Here is an 18,923-nt window from a genome sequence, read left to right as displayed (position 1 = left end):
TTTTATCCTAAAAAACTCTCTAGTCCTTGCCTATGACAGGCATACCCATAAAATGATGTAGCCAGCACCATGCTTGAAGATATGAAGAGTGGTACTCAGTGATAACATAACGCTTGAAGTTAATTCTTTGCAGTTTTACTTTAGTGCCTTACTGAAAACAGGATGCATGTTTTGGAATATTTTTTTCTGTCCAGGCTATTGTGGAGTAACTACAATGTTGTTGATTCATCCTCAGTTTTCTCCGATCACAGCCATTAAACTCTAACTGTTTTAACTTCAACATTGGCCTCATGGTAAAATCCCTGAGTGTTTTTTTCCTCTCCAGTTTCGGAAGGACGCCTGTGTCTTTGTAGCGACTGGGTGTAGTGATACACCATCCAAAGTGTAATTAATAACTTCACCATGTTCAAAGGAGCATTCAGTGCCTGCTTTTTTTTTACCCATCTACCAACAGGGGCCCTTCTTTRCGAGGCTTTGGAAAACCTCCCCGGTCTTTGTGGTTGAACCTGTGTTTGAAACTCACTGCTCGACTGAGGGACCTTAGTCTAAAAATTCTAAAAACATAATTACATTTTGACATTATGTGGTATTGTGTGTAGCCAGTGACATAAAATCAAATGCTAATACATTTTAAATTCCGTCTGTAACACAACAAAATGTGGAAAAAGTCAAGGGGTCTCAATACTTTCTGAAGGTACATTAAGCCTGTCACAAAGCCACATCAGTGTCCATAACCTGCATCTTTTTTGTATTTCAAATACTTTAGGTATGATTGATTTAGCTAACATTCAATGTGTCAGTCAGGTGACCAGTTTGCACTTTTGAATCTATTCCCATTGGTTCCATTGTGCCGGGAAGGCTACAATGCTCCTCAAGTCAAGTTGACCCAGGTTTGTACCACATGCATATGAGCTGAGATTATTAAGCACATTTCCTGGAATTCTATACATACTGCCATGGGGCAGAGAGAAAAATATGCCGTTTTATAGCTAATGTCATGCTGTTCTACACAGTTGGCGCCGGAGCAGAAGGCAGACGCTTCACGTGCCCTCAACCGATTGTGTTTTTTTGTTTGTTTATCTGCGTTGTTTGTAACTTTAAAAAAAATACTATTTTTGAACATAATGTTGCCGCTACCGTCTCTTATGAGACGATAACTTCTAGACATCAGGACTGCGATTACTCACCATGGACGAGCAGAATCCTTTTTCTTCTTTCACGACTCTGACGAGCCCGAGGCGGAGGATATACAGCTCCCTCGGGAACAGGCCCCGACCCCAGTGATCTGCGTGAAGAGGAGGTGGAGAAAGAGAGGCCGGAGGGCGGGCTGCCTTCCGAGGAGTAGGAGGAGATCGAATAAACCCCCACTCCCCTCAATTCTGCTCGCAAACATGCAATCTTTAGACAATAAAATGGACGAGTTATTGGGAAGATTAAACTACCAACGGGATATTAAAAACTGTAGCATCTTATGCTTCACGGAGTCGTGGCTGAACGACGACAATATCAACATACAGCTGGCTGGTTATACGATGTACCGGCAGGATAGAACAGCGGCGTCTGGTAAGACAAGGGGCGGCGGTCTATGTATTTTTTGTAAACAATAGCTGGTGCATGATATCTAAGGAAGTCTCGAGCCATTGCTCGTCTGAGGTAGAGTTTCTCATGATAAGCTGCTGACCACATTATCTACCGAGAGAGTTTTCATCTATATTCTTTGTAGCTATTTACATACCACCATAGTCCGAGGCTGGCACCAAGATAGCATTGAATGAGCTGTATTCCACCATAAGCAAACAAAAAAACGCTCACCAAGAGGCGGCGCTCCTTGTAGCCGGGGACTTTAATGAAGGGAAACTTAAATCAGTTTTACCTCATTTTAATCAACATGCTAAATGTGCAACCAGAGGGAAAATTACTCTGGACCACCTATACTCCACACACAGAGATGCATACAAAGCTCTCCCTCGCCCTCCATTTGGCAAATCAAACCATAAATCTATCCTCCTGATTCCTGCTTACAAGCTAAAATTAAAGCAGGAAGCACCAGTGACTAGATCAATAAAAAAGTGGTCAGATGAAGCAGATGCTAAGCTACAGGACTGTTTTGCTAGCACAGACTGTAATATGTTCCGGGATACCTCCAATGGCATTGAGGAGTACACCACATCTGTCATTGGCTTCATCAATAAGTGCACCAATGACGTCGTCCCCACAGTGACCGTACGTACATATCCCAACCAGAAACCATGGATTACAGGCAGCATCCGCACTGAGCTAAAGGATAGAGCTGCCGCTTTCAAGGAGTGGGACTCTAACCCAAAAAGCTTATAAGTAATCCCGTTATGCCCTCCGACGAACCATCAAACAGGCAAAGCGTCAATACAGGACTAAGATCGAGTCGTACTACACCGGCTCTGATGCTTGTCGGATGTGGCAGGGCCTGCAAACCATTACAGACTACAAAGGGAAGCACAGTCAAGAGCTGCACAGTGACACGAGCCTACCGGACTGACTAAACTACTTTTATGCTCGCTTCGAGGCAAACGCCACTAAAACATGCATGAGAGCACCAGCTGTACCGGAAGGCTGTGTGATCACGCTCTCCGCAGCCGATGTGAGTAAGATCTTTTAGACAGGTCAACATTCACAAGGCCGCAGGGCCAGACGGATTACCAGGACATGTACTGCGAGCATGCGCTGACCAACTAGCAAGTGTCTTCACTGACATTTTCAACCTCTCTCTGTCTGAGTCTGTAATACCAACATGTTTTAAGCAGACCACCATAGTGCCTGTGCCAAAGAACAATAAGGTAACCTGCTTAAATGACTACCGACCCGTAGCACTCACGTCTGTAGCCATGAATGATGCAACCATCCTGACTGGTTGCATCACTGCCTGGTATGGCAACTGCTCAGCCTCCGACCGCAAGGCACTACAGAGGGTAATGCGAATGGCCCAGTACATCACTGGGGCCAAGCTTCCTGCCATCCAGGACCTCAATACCAGGCGGTGTCAGAGGAAGGCCCTGAAAATTGTCAAAGACTCCAGTCACCCTAGTCATAGACTGTTCTCTCTGCTACCACACGGCAAGCGGTACCGGAGCGCCAAATCTAGGTCCAAGAGGCTTTTAAACAGCTTCTAACCCCAWGCCATAAGACTCCTGAACATCTAGTCAAATGGCTACCCGGACTATTCACATTGCCACCCACTCTCCTCTCAACATCACTGCCACTCTCTGTTGTCATCTATGCATAGTCACTTTAATTAACTCTACCTACATGGTCATACTACCTCAACTAACCGGTGCCCCCGCACATTGACTCTGTACCAGCACCCCCCTCTATATATTGCTTTTTTACTGCTCCTATTTAATTACTTGTTGCTTTTATCTCTTTTTCTTATCTGTATTTTTTGAAACTGCACTGTCGGTTAGGGGCTTGTCAGTAAGCATTTCACTGTAAGGTCTACACCTGTTGGATTCGGCGCATGTGACAAATAACATTTGACTTGATTTGATTTTACAATGAGGCTTAGAGAATTTAGCATTTTTAAAGATAATTCACTGCTATTCTACACATTTTGCCATGCGGCTGAGAGAAAATGTTGCAGTTTTACACCTAATTTCCTGTAATTCGAAACATTTTGGCCATGGCTTATGACATGTTCATATGCTATATGGGGAGAAGGGGTTTGGGGCCCCCAGAGCCCGTGAGCCACCCGCCCTGCGGGGGGTGCACACCTGCTTGCTGTTCCTGTCAGACCAGATCGGATCAGTTCAATTAGCAATGCCAGGAATGATGTTCCCCACTCTCCTTTGGCAATTTCCTTCAGCCATCAATCCAACATACAGAGACAGATCAACACACACAGCTTAAGGAAGTACAGTTTTTCTTTATTTTCACAAGAACAATTAGATAAACAGTTGCATTGATACATTTATACCTTGAGATTAGTTACATCAGAGTACACACCATATACAGGAATGAAGGGCAGAATTACTAAGCCACTGTATCCTCATCCTAAAAAAAACAAGCAACTATTTGTTTATATCGGATCACACCCCTCGCACTGGTGCAGTCATGTGACTGACAGGAGAGATGACCAGTCGGGCTGCGTTTCTTTTACCATCAGGATACCCACAGTTGAAGTATGGATAGAGTTTCTCAGTGAATTTGTAGCCAGTGAAAGAGCAGATGTGAGATCTGGCTGTGGCATCCACATCATAAATGGAGACYCGACCCTCCTCATAATCCACAAACACCCCCACCTTCTGGGGCTTCTTTTTCAGGTGGTGGGGTACTTTGGGGTCATTAGGCACATAGTCATTATCTGTATCCAGGCCAAAAGTCCAGAGTCCATCCTCAGGGCTCAGTGGTAACCACCCCTGCCTATTGATCGACTCTGTGGCCACTCCTAAATCCCATTCAGTCATCCCCTTCACCTGTACCTCAAAGTAAGATTTCCCTGAGGAGAACCCTTCCTTCCCCAGGACACTGTATGTATAAGTAAACCTCTTTGGGTTCCTCAAGAAAGTCTGTGATTGGTCCCCACACCTCACTTGTTTCCCATCCACGGACAGCATTAGTTCAGGATGTGCTGTGTCAGGGTCCAGAGTCACATCCATTGTATACTGCTGAATCTTCTTTGTCTTAGCTTCACACAACGTCCTCAGCTCATTCTCCATCTCATTATAAAATCTCTTTACCTTACTCATCAGTTTGTCCTCCAGCTGAGATACAGCTCTTTTCATGTACCCCATGCGCAGGTGGCTTTGAACACTGATCTCAGACCAGTCCTTGGTCTTTACTGGGAGACACCAGGATGGGGWGCTCTGGAGGAATTGGAGATGGTCCTCGGTGTGTGGAAGCTGCCCCAGCTCAGAGCTTATCCTCTTCAGCTCAGTGATTTCTTGCTCCAGTTCTTTAATAAGACCTTCACCCCACCTCTCTGCAGCTTCTTGCTTCTGCTCAACCACACCAGTGAGCTCAGCCTTAAGTGTCTCAATGGAGTGAACTAGAGCGGTGAAAACCTGCACTTTGCCAGATATATCCATCTCAGTGTGTCTCTTGCTGAGATCTACGGAGTGTTTGATCTCCTTGACCTTCTGCAGACGCTCCTGAATCATCTGCTTCACTTTTGCCTCTGTCTTCCCAAGCTGAGCCTTCCTTTGGTCACATTCTTCTTCCAGAGGTATGCTGTTGTGAGCCTTGTGGTCAGTCTCAGAGCAGAACTGACACACACATGTCTGGTCAGTCCTACAGAACAGCTCGAGGAGTTTGTTGTGCTTCTTACATACCCTGTCTTCRAGGTTCTTTACAGGGTCGATCAGTTGGTGTCTCTTCAGGGCTGGGGCTATCTGATGAKGCTCCAGATGAGWSTCACAGTACGAGGTCAGACAAMCSAGGCAGGACTTCAGAGCCTTGCGCTTCCTGCCAGTGCAGACATCACAGACCACTTCTCCAGGCTCTGCAGCTGAATCCTCTCTGTTTATCACTCTCAATCCCTTAAAATGTTCCGCAACTTCTTTGAGTGTTCTGTTGACATCTGGTTCAGGTCTTCTGTGGAATATTTTGTTACACAGGGGACACTGGCACAGATGTGTGCTATCCCAGTATCCTTTGATACAGGCCTTGCAGAAGTTGTGTCCACACGGGATGGAGACTGGGTCAGTAAACACATCCAGACAGATAGCGCACTGGAACTGCTCTTCAGACAGGAGACTGCTGGGGGATACCATATCTGGAACGCATAATGAACAGTTATTGGAATGAGTGAGCTTTGATAGCTTTGCTTACTAAACGTACAGTGCCCTTCAGAATGTATTCACACCTCTTGACTTATTCCACATTTTGTTGTGTTACAGCCTGACTTCAAAATGGATTAAATATAATTTTTTCTCACCCATCTACACACGATACTCCATAATGACGAAGTGAAAACATGTTTTTAGAAATGTTAGCACATTTATTGAAAATGAAATACAGAATGRTCTAATTTACATAAGTATTCACACCCCTGAGTCAATACATGTTAGAATCACCTTTGGCAGCGATTACAGCTGTGAGTCTTTCTGGGTAAGTCTCTCAGAGCTTTGCACAATAAGAGATAAGCAACTCCGATGTATATTTGGCATTGTGTTTTAGGTTATTGTCCTGCTGAAAGGTGAATTTGTCTACCAGTGTCTGTTGGAAAGCAGACTGAACCAGCTTTTCCGTTAGGATTTTGCTTGTGCTTAGCTCTATTCCATGTATTTTTATCCTAAAACACTCCCTAGTCCTTGCCGATGACAAGCATACCCATAACATGATGCAGCCACCACCGTGGTTGAAAATATGAAGAGCGGTAGTCAGTGATGTGTTGTGTTGGATTTGCTCCAAACATTAAGAACATAAAATTAATTTCTATGCCAATTTCTTTTGTGTTTTACTTTAGGGACTTATTGCAAACAGGATGCATGTTTTATAATATTGTGGAGTAACTACAATGTTGTTGATCCATCCTCATTTTTCTTCTATCACAGCTATTAAACTCTGTAACTGTTTTAAAGTCATCATTGGCCTCGTGGTGAAGTCCCTGAGCGGTTTCCTTCCTCCCCAGCAACTGAGTTAGTTAGGAAGAATGCCTGTATCTTCACAGTGACTGGGTTTATTGATAAACCATCCAAAGTGTAATTAATAATTTCACTATGCTCAAAGGGATATACAATGTCTTCCTTTTTTATTTTCACCCATGTACCAATAGGTTCCCTTCTTTGCGAGGCATTGGAAAACCTCCCTGGTCTTTGTGGTTGAATCTATGTTTGAAATTGTCACGCCTACTCCTGCTCCCTCTCTCCAGCGCTCAACGTCGCCGGTCTACGAACCACTGGTCCTGGCAACCCACGTTGCACACACCTGGCAACCATCATTGCAGGAAACTTTATTGACCTGACCCTCACCTCCTCCCTAAAGTTAACATCATAGCCCCTCCCCTCTCCTTTTCCTGTCCAAGCACTGGATATGCGACCATTGGGATCCGACACAATTACGCATGTCACAGCACCATTCTCCCTCACAGTGGGACCCAAGCACCAGGAAAGCCTTCCCTTCCCTTCCTCATCATCATCACCACTCCCGTACACAAAGTCATCCTCGGTCTCCCGTGGCTACAACTTCATAACCCCATCATCTCCTGGTCAAAGATGAGAATCACCTCTTGGGGACCAGGATGCCGGAGGACCTGCTTTCCTGCACCTGTGGTTCCACGTCGGTGGAGGGTCCTGTGAGTGTCCTCCAGCCCATCAATCRGTCCTCCCGTATCATTGGCCCCATGTTTTGGGACATAGATGTGGACATCCGCCAGGCTCTGGAGAGGGAACCCACTCCTGCCACCTGCTCTAAAGGGCACACAAAGCCCTCGCCGCTGGACACCCAGGTATCTCGCGCAACATCCAATCCCTCTCCAATAAATACGGGTGGCCCACCTTGGCGCAAGACGTCGCCCTCTATGTCAACTCATGTTCGGTATGTACTCAATCCAAATCTCCCGGCACCTTCCAGCAGGGAAAATACTTCCCCTCAGCGGCGTTGGTCACATCTGTACATARACTTTGTAACGGATCGTCTCCTTTCTGATCGTTTTATCACTATTCTAGTTGTTGTTCACAGATTCCTCTCTCCAGACCACATCGTTTACGTTGGGGGGGGGGGGACTCTGGCGCTCGACGTCCCCGGTGTACTAACCACCGGCCCTGGTAACCCACATTGTGCGCACCTGGCAACCATCATTGCGCACACCTGTTCCCCATCGTTAAGCACACCTGATTAATCTCCACCCTGATTAATCTCCCTTCATATAGCCCTCGGTAATCAGGCAGGACTGGTTTAGTTACGTTCAGTACACTGCTCCTGTTTTGTATTATCTTCATGTTTGTTATTATTAAACTCACCTTCTGCACCTGCTTCCTGACTCCCTGCTTATACATGACAGAGATTCACTGCATGACTGAGGGACCTTACAGATAATTGTATGTGTGGGGTACAGAGATGAGGTAGTTGCTCAAAAATTACGTTACACGCTATTATTGCACACAAAGTGAGTCCATGTAACTTACTATATGACTTGTAAAGCACATTTTTACTCCTGAACTTATTTAGACTTGCTATAACAAAGGGGGTTGAATACTTATTGACTCAAGACATTTCAGCTTTTCATTTTTAATTAATTTGTTAAACATTCTAAAAACATTATTCCACTTTGACATCCATTTCAAATGCTGTTTGTAACACAACAACATTTGGAAAAGGAGTGTGAATACTTTCTGAAAGCAGAGTAGTAATAACTGTAAATTAATTCAGAATTAGAGTAATTCAAATCACATTCTATTGGTCACATACACAGCTGATGTTATTGCGAGTGTAACGAAATGCTTGTGCTTCTAGTTCCAACCGTGCAGCAATATCTAACATGTAATCTAGCAATTCCACAACAACTACCCAATACACACAAATCTAAGGAAAGGCATGGGATAAGAATATATACATATAAATATACATGTAAATATATTTAGTTTACAAATGAGTTTTTTGCCTAAAGACAAACAAGTAAAAACAGGTGAGTACACAGAAACTCTACTCTTTACCCACCTTCGTTTGTGTGTATGAATGTGTCTGTGTGGACACTGCTTTCTCCACCACTCTGGTCCTAGTAGTGCAGCTGTGTAGAAAACCTCTGAAGATGAGACAAAATGAGACAAGATGTGTTACATTCCACTTCTATCAACACTCTCTGATGCTCCTTACCGCCAGTCGAGTGACAGAATACCTGCGTTGCAATGCTTTACTGTAAGTCTCTATTTCCTGCTCGTGAAGTTAACCATTCATAGCTCAAGCCCTTAAGTCATATCAATATACCTGTTCTTTTAAAACCCTTTTGCACCAGTCACAATATGGCTTCACCTTTCGGGTATGAAAACCAGCTTTTAAAAGATGAGGGAAGGCTTACCCTTTAACACCAAAACTGTAATATGGTGTAAAAAAAATCTGGTGAAACAACTACTTCCCAGTTTCAGAAAAATAAAGAGGATTATGGGTAGAAACAACAGGAAAGAATGACATAGTATAAAAACACTTATACTTTTGACACGTAATCGATGTGTCAAGGTTTTTGAGGAGATGAGGTGGGGGTGGATCATTGATATGGCAGGGTGTGTTATCAAAAGGCTTCTGGATTAATGAGACATTGGCATCACTCCAGACCTGAACATGTAACCCATCCAGACTGTCATGTCTATGTCGGGTCTGTCTGCACGTCCCGCCTCCCTTTTACACTGAAGGAATGAATATCCCAATTAGTAACRTGAAAGCCAGTTGAGTGCTGAGTGATGGGGGACGCTGAGTAAGGAGGAAGTATCCTGTTTTTGAATTTTTCCCCCGGCAGTTTACTGTAAAATACTTCCTCTTTGCATTTGTAGCTGTGGTTATGCAAAAATGTGTTTACAGTCAGTTGAGGCTTGCAAGGCTGTACAGGATCCACATAGCTACAATTGTCAGTCAGAATTGTCTGACTAAACCTGTTATGTTTACCTCATGAAAGGTGCAAGAACAATGTTTTTTCTGCAGTAGGCCTCCCCCCCATTGTGGGTGTGCTTCAACACTGTCCTCCTAACCTGATTGTAAGGAAGAATACAATCCTCCGGCCGCTCTCAGAAGACTCAGAAATTCTCCTTTGTTTGCTGCTCATGCACAGCTTGACATCACCTCAGGTAATTTAACCTCCAGTCTCCAGTATCCTTCCCCTCTATACTCTACCATCACCATACAGTCTGATGTATTCCAGCACGGCTTTGTCAGTTTGCCTTTAAACTGACAGGTGCTTGACCCACAAACGCCTGAGGCATTTTGGCGAGGCTGTCAGGAGTCCTTTATGCAGTCAGAACCACCAAGTTATAGTGGATTTCCGTACAATTGGTGGCCATTAACTGATAATGAATTGAAGTAATATAATAGTCGGTCAAAGGAGACATTTGAATAGAGTTACTCTTGCAGTCCATTGTAGTGTATTAATATATGTTTTTCTCAGTGAACAGATGTCAGGATTATATGTTGTCTGTAACGGGTGTCGTCTTCCTCTTCCTCGGACGAGGAGAGGAGAGAAGGATCAGTAGACCAATGCGCAGCGAGGTGTGATGACATAATGATTTATTGAAAAAAAACAGACGAACACTGACACGAACTAGACTTCAGAAATACAAAATAACAAACGGACAACGTAGACGAAACCTGAACATGGAACTTACAATAAAAGACACGAAGAACTCACGAGCAGGAAACAGACTACATCAAACGAAATAACACCGAAACAATCCCGTGTGGTGCGCAGACACAAACACAGTAGACAATCACCCACAAACAAACAGTGTGAACAGCCAGCCTATATATGGTTCCCAATCAGAGGAAAACGTAAACCACCTGTCTCTGATTGAGAACCATATAAGGCTGATTAACAGTGATCTAAACACAAAACATACAATGCCCACCCCAACTCACGCCCTGACCAACTAAACATATACAAAAAATAACATAAAATAGGTCAGGAACGTGACATTGTCCTTCACACTGTAATGTATTAATCATACCAGTCAGATTGTTGTACTTATGGGGGAAAGTGATCACAATTGGCATGCACATAAAAATTCATTAAGGGAGTTTTGTATAAAAAAAAAATATATATATATACTATATATATATGTGTGTGTGTGTGTGTGTGTGTGTGTGTGTGTGTGCGTGTGTGCGTGCGCGTGCGTGCGTGTACGGTTGCAGGCCCCACTTCTGTAATTCTCTGTAAAAATCCACTAAAAGCAAGAGACATGACAACTAATTCTAATAAATAAAATAAAATAAATAAATAACTTCTGCAATGTGTTCTCTGCATCCCTGATCCCTGACTCCCAAACCTCATTGCTGGCCGGAAAAAGCCACGACAATAAGAACGCGATGTACAAGGGCAGAGAACCGTGAAACCACTCTCAACACCGCCACACTGGTTGAATCAACGTTGTTTCTACGTCATTTCAAATGCCGTGGAACCAACGTGGTATAGACGTTGAATTGACTTCTGTGCCCAGTGGGTATGTTGAACCTTCTCACCCTACCTTTCAATCAAAACCTCCTGTCTAGATGAATCAGTATCTGGCTCATATTGTCTAGAAAATAAGTCATTGTGAAATTGTGTGTTCCCAAATAAAAATGCAGATTTAGATATTACCCTGCTTTGAGTTGAAGGGAGCTATCCTTTCGGATTAGCCTTCCCACACAGTCCTGCATATGTATATTATCTGACAGGTAGGTARGGAGAGGCTGGCCACAGGCCTGGGAAACTGTGGCCTCCAGACACCCACGTGCTAAGGAATTACATTGGCATGGTCACATGTTGCTCACACACACGACCCTCTGCCGCTTCGGGAACTAACGTCAGTTCTTGTGACAGCATCTAAAAAATATGGGTAGTGTGTGTATGCTAATCTATGCTGCTCTGTCTCTTTCGCTCCGGTCGTACTGTGGTGGTCTTAGTCTGGACTTAGTCTGGTCCACTGAACCACGAGCTGAACCACTGTTCGGTTAGCAGGTCACCGTCGAAGTTGGATTTGTGACTCGTCCAATGACTGCTAAGAAGTCTATAGTTGCGTTTCTCTGAACACTGCACTATTCTCTTACCTTCGTTCCTTCTCCATTGTTCTTGTCCAATAGCCCAGAGCCTTATCCAATCCCACTGAAAGTCCTGGAGTTKAGCCAAAAGACACAGCYAGGAGCCTTGTCTCATCATCATTACTGTCAACGGGCCACGTGCTATAGTGAAATCCACATTGTCAAACTGACTGCTTATTTTTTATAGGCCAATAATCTGTAAATATGCTATTGTTGATATGTTAGGATTGGAAATGSTACCTGTCAGGTTCGAAAAGTCCTTAGTGACTCCCACCTCCTTCTTCAGGGCCACTTTATTAAACCTGCGGTGTCAGAAAATGGCAAAAAGAAAGTCAGGTGAAATGGTTTCAATCACATAAAGGGCTTCGTTGCCATGGTGTTGTCTGAATAGACGAGTCCAATTGCAGTCTGTGCACCTTGAACATAGAGGTGTGCCAAGGTTGCGTGCGTGTGTGTGTGTGTGTGTAGGTGGCACACTGACGGAAGACTTGGTAAGAGGATGCCAGGTGGAGCAGATGTGTCCTCTTACCCAGAAAGCAGCTTGACTAGTCATCTAAGTCCCAGAGCAATGCATGCTAATGAAAGCCTGCTGCTGACTAAATGTTCCCCCACACTCAGTATTCAACACTCAATTGGCTTTCACACGAGGCAGACTTTGTGCCATTGAATAACTTGTCAGGAAGGAATAAAAATCAAAGATTTGTATGAAGTACAATTTGATCCCTTCTTGACCCATTTTAAAAATAAATAAAAAAATCCTACAATGTGATTTTCTGGATTTCTTTTTCTCATTTTGTCTGTCATAGTTGAAGTGTACCTATGATGAAAATTACAGGCCTCTCTCATCTTTTTAAGTGTGAGAACTTGCACAATTGGTGGCTGACTAAATACTTTTTTGCCCCACTCTATCTATCTATCTATCTATCTATCTATCTATCTATCTATCTATCTATCTATCTATCTATCTATCTATCTATCTATCTATCTATCTATCTATCTATCTATCTATCTATCTATCTATCTATCTATCTATCTATCTATCTATCTATCTATCTATCTATCTATCTATCTATCTATCTATCTATCTATATCTATCTATCTATCTATCTATCTATCTATCTATCTATCTATCTATCTATCTATCTATCTATCTATCTATCTATCTATCTATCTATCTATCTATCTATCTATCTATCTATCTATCTATTACTATTCAATCTAATTCAAGGGGCTTTATTGGCATGGGAAACATGTGTTAACATTGCCAAAGCAAGTGAGGTAGATATTTTACAAAAGTGAATAAACAATACAAATTAACAGTAAACATTACACATACAGAAGTTTCAAAACAATAAAGACATTACAAATGTTATATTATATATATACAGTGTTGTAACAATGTACAAATGGATAAAGCACACAAGTTAAAATAAATAAGTATAAATATGGGTTGTATTTACAATGGTGTTTGTTCTTCACTGGTTGCCCTTTTTTGGTGGCAACAGGTCACAAATCTTGCTGCTGTGATGGCACACTGTGGAATTCTCCCAGTAGATATGGGAGTTTATCAAAATTGGATTTGTTTTCAAATTCTTTGTGGATCTGTGTAATCTGAGGGAAATATGTCTCTCTAATATGGTCATACATTGGGCAGGAGGTTAGGAAGTGCAGCTCAGTTTCACCTCATTTTGTGGGCAGTGTGCACATAGCCTGTCTTCTCTTGAGAGCCATGTCTGCCTACGCGGCCTTTCTCAATAGCAAGGCTATGCTCACTGAGTCTGTACATAGTCAAAGCTTTCCTTAAGTTTGGGTCAGTCACAGTGGTCAGGTATTCTGCCACTGTGTACTCTCTGTTTGGGCCAAATAGCATTCTAGTTTGCTCTGTTTTTTTGTTAATTCTTTCCAATGTGTCAAGTAATTATCTTTTTGTTTTCTCATGATTTGGTTGGGTCTAATTGTGCTGTTGTCCTGGGGCTCTGTGGGGTGTGTTGTGTTTGTGAACAGAGCCCTAGGACCAGCTTGCTTAGGGGACTCTTCTCCAGGTTCATCTCTCTGTAGGTGATGGCTTTGTTATGGAAGGTTTGGGAATCGCTTCCTTTTAGTGGTTGTAGAATTTAACGGCTCTTTCTTGGATTTTGATAATTAGTGGGTATCGGCCTAATTCTGCTCTGCATGCATTATTTGGTGTTCTACGTTGTACACGGAGGATATTTTTGCAGAATTCTGCATGCAGAGTCTCAATTTGGTGTTTGTCCCATTTTGTGAAATCTTGGTTGGTGAGCGGACCCCAGACCTCACAACCATAAAGGGCAATGGGCTCTATGACTGATTCAAGTATTTTTAGCCAGATCCTATTGGTATGTTGAAATTTATGTTCCTTTTGATGGCATAGAAGGCCCTTCTTGCCTTGTCTCTCAGATCGTTCACAGCTTTGTGGAAGTTACCTGTGGTGCTGATGTTTAGGCCGAGGTATGTATAGTTTTTTTGTGTGCTCTAGGGCAACGGTGTCTAGATGGAATTTGTGGTCCTGGTGACTGGACCTTTTTTGGAACACCATTATTTGGTCTTACTGAGATTTACTGTCAGGCCCAGGTCTGACAGAATCTGTGCAGAAGATCTAGGTGCTGCTGTAGGCCCTCCTTGGTTGGTGACAGAAGCACCAGATCATCAGCAAACAGTAGACATTTGACTTCGGATTCTAGTAGGGTGAGACCGGTGCTGCAGACTGTTCTAGTGCCCGCGCGCAATTCGTTGATATATATGTTGAAGAGGGTGGGGCTTAAGCTGCATCCCTGTCTCACCCCACGACCCTGTGTGAAGAAATGTGTGTGTTTTTTGCCAATTTTAAACCGCACACTTGTTGTTTGTGTACATGGATTTTATAATGTCGTATGTTTCACCCCCAACACCACTTTCCATCAATTTGTATAGCAGACCCTCATGCCAAATTGAGTCGAAGGCTTTTTGGAAATCAACAAAGCATGAGAAGACTTTGCCTTTGTTTTGGTTTGTTTGGTTGTCAATTAGGGTGTGTAGGGTGAATACATGGTCTGTTGTACGGTAATTTGGTAAAAGCCAATTTGACATTTGCTCAGTACATTGTTTTCATTGAGGAATGTACGAGTCTGCTGTTAATGATAATGCAGAGGATTTTCCCAAGGTTACTGTTGACGCATATTCCACGGTAGTTATTGGGTCGAATTTGTCTCCACTTTTGTGGATTGGGGTGATCAGTCCTTGGTTCAAATATTGGGAAGATGCCAGAGCTAAGGACGATGTTAAAGAGTTTAGTATAGCCAATTGGATTTTGTTGTCTGTATATTTGATCATTTCATTAAGGGATACCATCAACACCACAGGCCTTTTTGGGTTGGAGGGTTTTTATTTTGTCCTGTAACTCATTCAAGGTAATTGGAGAATCCAATGGGTCTGGTAGTCTTTAATAGTTGATTCTAGGATTTGTATTTGATACATGTATATGTTTTTGTTCTTTATTCTTTGTTATAAGCCAAAAAGATTGGAGAAGTGGTTTACCCATACTCTCCATTTTGGATAGATAATTCTTCGTGTTGTTGTTTGTTTAGTGTTTTCCAATTTTCCCAGAATTGGTTAGAGTCTATGGAGTCTTCAATTACATTGAGCTGATTTCTGACGTGCTGTTCCTTCTTTTTCGTAGTGTATTTCTGTATTGTTTTAGTGATTCGCCATAGTGAAGGCGTAGACTCAGGTTTTCCGGTTTTCTTATGTTTTTTATGTCTATCTATCTATCTATCTATCTATCTATCTATCTATCTATCTATCTATCTATCTATCTATCTATCTATCTATCTATCTATCTATCTATCTTATCTATCTATCTATCTATCTATCTATCTATCTTATCTATCTATCTATCTATCTATCTAATCTACCTATCTATCTATCTATCTATCTATCTATCTATCTATCTTATTATCTATCTATCTATCTATCTATCTATCTATCTATCTATCTATCTATCTATCTATCTATCTATCTATCTATCTATCTATATCTATCTATCTATCTATCTATCTATCTATCTATTCTATCTATCTATCTATCTATCTATCTATCTATCTATCTATCTATCTATCTATCTATTATATCTATCTATCTATCTATCTTATCTATCTTATCTATCTATCTATCTATATCTATCTATCTATCTATCCTATCTATCTATCTATCTATCTATCTATCTATCTATCTATCTATCTATCTATCTATCTATCTAATCTCTATCTATCTATCTATCTGATCTATCTATCTATCATCTATCTATCTATCTATCTATCTATCTATCTATCTATCTATCTATCATCTATCTAAATCTATCTATCTATCTATCTATCTATCTACTATCTATCTATCTTATCTATCTATCTATCTATCTATCTATCTATCTATCTATCTATCTATCTATCTATCTATCTATCTATCTATCTATCTATCATCTATCTATCTATCTATCTATCTATCTATCTATCTATCTATTGATCTATCTTATCTATCTATTTATCTTACTATCTATCTATCTATCTATCTATCTATCTATCTATCTATCTATCTATCTATCTATCTATCTATCTATCTATCTATCTATCTATCTATCTATCTCACAGCCCCAGAAAATCACCCCCCATCCATCTACCTCCACTACCTACTTCCCCTTCCCCCACTACCTACTTCCCCAGATACATACAGTATCTGTCTCCCTCCCTCCCTCTCACCAACATTACTCTCCACTGTGGCTCCGATCATGGCTTTGTGAGACTTCTCTCCATCATGTGGTTAAGGCCTAAGAGGGGAAAATGCCTGGCAGCGGGTTGAACTAGACAACGGTTTGCTCTGTTGCGGTCCAACCCACCTCCATCTCAAAGTTCCTCTTTATCAGCCCTTTACTTATTCACCAATCACACCTGTCTCTGTGAGCACCTCCCACAAATTAAAGTTGAATTAGCCAACTGTGTGCTGTGTCTTGCTGTGTCTCTCCCTCCATCCCGCTCAGAGTTATTACCATAGAAACAAAATCATTCTAGTTCCGTGTTTATTACAATCCTCTTCATCAGCCCTTCACTCATTCTCCAATCACACCTGTCCCTCCACCTGTCACAACGTGATGAAGAGCTCCACTATGGCATTTCAGTGATTGGCAAAAAGCCACAGCGGGATCCCTGTGACAATGAAGGTCCCATCCCTCATGTCCCTCCATGTGTCCCCCAGGAAAATAGAAGCAATCAGGCCCCATGTGCCAATACACAGGACATAATACACAGATGGAAATCAATCTGAGCGATTACAGTAATAGCTGTACATCCACTTGTGAGCCGGCTCTGGAATGACCTTTCTTACCTTGGCGCTCAGAAGGCATCCTTTGGAAGGAAGTAGGGGTGTCTGTGGAATTTGTAGATCAAGTGTGTAAAGAGACAGAGCCTGCTAAAACCTGTGAATGGATTGCATTTCAATTGGTTCAGGGGAACGTGATCTGGGTGTGAACATGGTGGTGTGGAGACATCAGAAGGAGTCAGGGGAAGTGATAGCTCAGCTGCCTGCTGTGACACAGGGCTAACTTCATGTATGGGTTTGAGTCCCGGGTTACGTCCCAAATGGCACAGTATTATTCCCTTTAAACATAGGGCCCTGGTCAAAAGTAGTGCACTACTTTAGGACACAATGGAGCACTCCCTGCTGCTTATAGCTGTAATTAATATCTCATCTAAAACMCCCTAACAAGTCCCTTGTTGTTGTCATCAAGTGCAAGTCTTTGATGGAGGCTTGGAAGCTTGCTGCAATGCATACATAATCTAGTATAGTTTGTGTGAGCATTTTATACCAGCCGTGTATACAATACCTGAATGAAGTAAATATATAGGAAAAGGTAGCCCCTGTGGATATAATCACAGTTCTCGGGTAGTTCACATAGTTCTCGGGTTAACCAATTACCAATTACCGTATTATCTCCCTTCTCTAGTGGACTTATTTTCTGCACGCTCCGTCATGAAATAAATAGACAAACCTGTCGGGTATTCTACAAGATTAAATGAATGAATAAATCACCCTTTTCTTTACTGAAGGAATGCATCCTCCTTTCTTTCCCGTATCCCCTGAAAGCACCTATTGATCCCTTACTGCAGCACCATCAGAAGGCCAGGGGTGTGTCCGACGTGGCAACAGGATGGCATTTCAGTCGCGGCCCAAGCTCTGATCAACAGGAGAGCATCAGTGTGCATATCACATATGGATACATGAACCACTTTTCTTTCCTGTGGCTCTGATAACCCTGGAATGTCCTACCTCAGAAACGCATTAGCGAGAAACCCATGGTAGCTTAAAAATTCATCATCACGTTCCCTTCACTCCTCCTCCCCTCCATATATTCTGTCAATACTTTTTTGTAATCATTTATGATTATTTGTGTACTTGATTGACATTTTACTGCATTGTTAGGAGCAAGTAACATAAGCATTTCACAGAACCCGCTATAACATCTGCTAAACTGTGTACGTAACCAATAAACTTTGATTCGATTTGTATAYCCACCTCTTTCTCACTCTCCTTCGAACAGATAGAGGGGAGAACCACAGCACTGTGCTTCACTCAATACAGGTTAGCATTAAGACTGGACATGAATAGGGCCTCCCGTGTGGCGCATTGGTCTAGGGCTAGCTGCGCCACCAGAGTCTCTGGGTTCGCACCCAGGCTCTGTCGCAGCCGGCCGCGACCGGGAGGTCCGTGGGGCAACGCACAATTGGCATAGCGTCGTCCGGGTTAGGGAGGGTTTGGCCGGTAAGGATCTCCTTGTCTCATCGCGCTCCAGCGACTCCTGTGGCGGGCCGGGCGCAGTGCGCGCTAACCAAGGGGGCCAGGTACACGGTGTTTCCTCCGACACATTGGTGCGGCTGGCTTCCGGGTTGGAAGCCAGCGGTGTTAAGAAGCAGTGCGGCTTGGTTGGGTTGTGCTTCGGAGGACGCATGGCTTTCGACCTTCGTCTCTCCCGAGCCCATACGGGAGTTGTAGCGATGAGACAAGATAGTAATTACTAGCGATTGGATACCACGAAAATTGGGGAGAAAATGGGATAAAAATAAAATATATAAAAAAATAAAAATAAAAGACTGGACATGAATGATAACGAAGCTTCTAACTCAAAATAATTAACACATGACTTATCAAATCAAATCAAATCAAACGGTATTGGTCACATAGACATATTT

At 42.6% G+C, this 18,923-nt stretch overlaps 1 protein-coding gene across 1 annotated transcript; it reads right to left on the bottom strand.

The window, feature by feature from the left end:
* Positions 1-3,895: 3,895 nt before the first annotated feature.
* LOC111964372 (E3 ubiquitin-protein ligase TRIM39-like) lies at positions 3,896-8,765 on the bottom strand. The gene is made up of 2 exons (XM_023988293.2): positions 8,629-8,765; positions 3,896-5,743 (listed from the first exon to the last, which is right to left on the bottom strand). The coding sequence occupies exon 2, from the start codon at positions 5,739-5,741 to the stop codon at positions 4,059-4,061; it is 1,683 nt and encodes a 560-aa protein (XP_023844061.1). The 5' UTR covers positions 5,742-5,743; positions 8,629-8,765; the 3' UTR covers positions 3,896-4,058.
* Positions 8,766-18,923: the final 10,158 nt, after the last annotated feature.

This window comes from Salvelinus sp. IW2-2015, linkage group LG1, assembly GCF_002910315.2.
Source record: "Salvelinus sp. IW2-2015 linkage group LG1, ASM291031v2, whole genome shotgun sequence".
Taxonomy (NCBI): domain Eukaryota; kingdom Metazoa; phylum Chordata; class Actinopteri; order Salmoniformes; family Salmonidae; genus Salvelinus; species Salvelinus sp. IW2-2015.
This window is presented reverse-complemented; position numbering and strand designations above follow the sequence as displayed.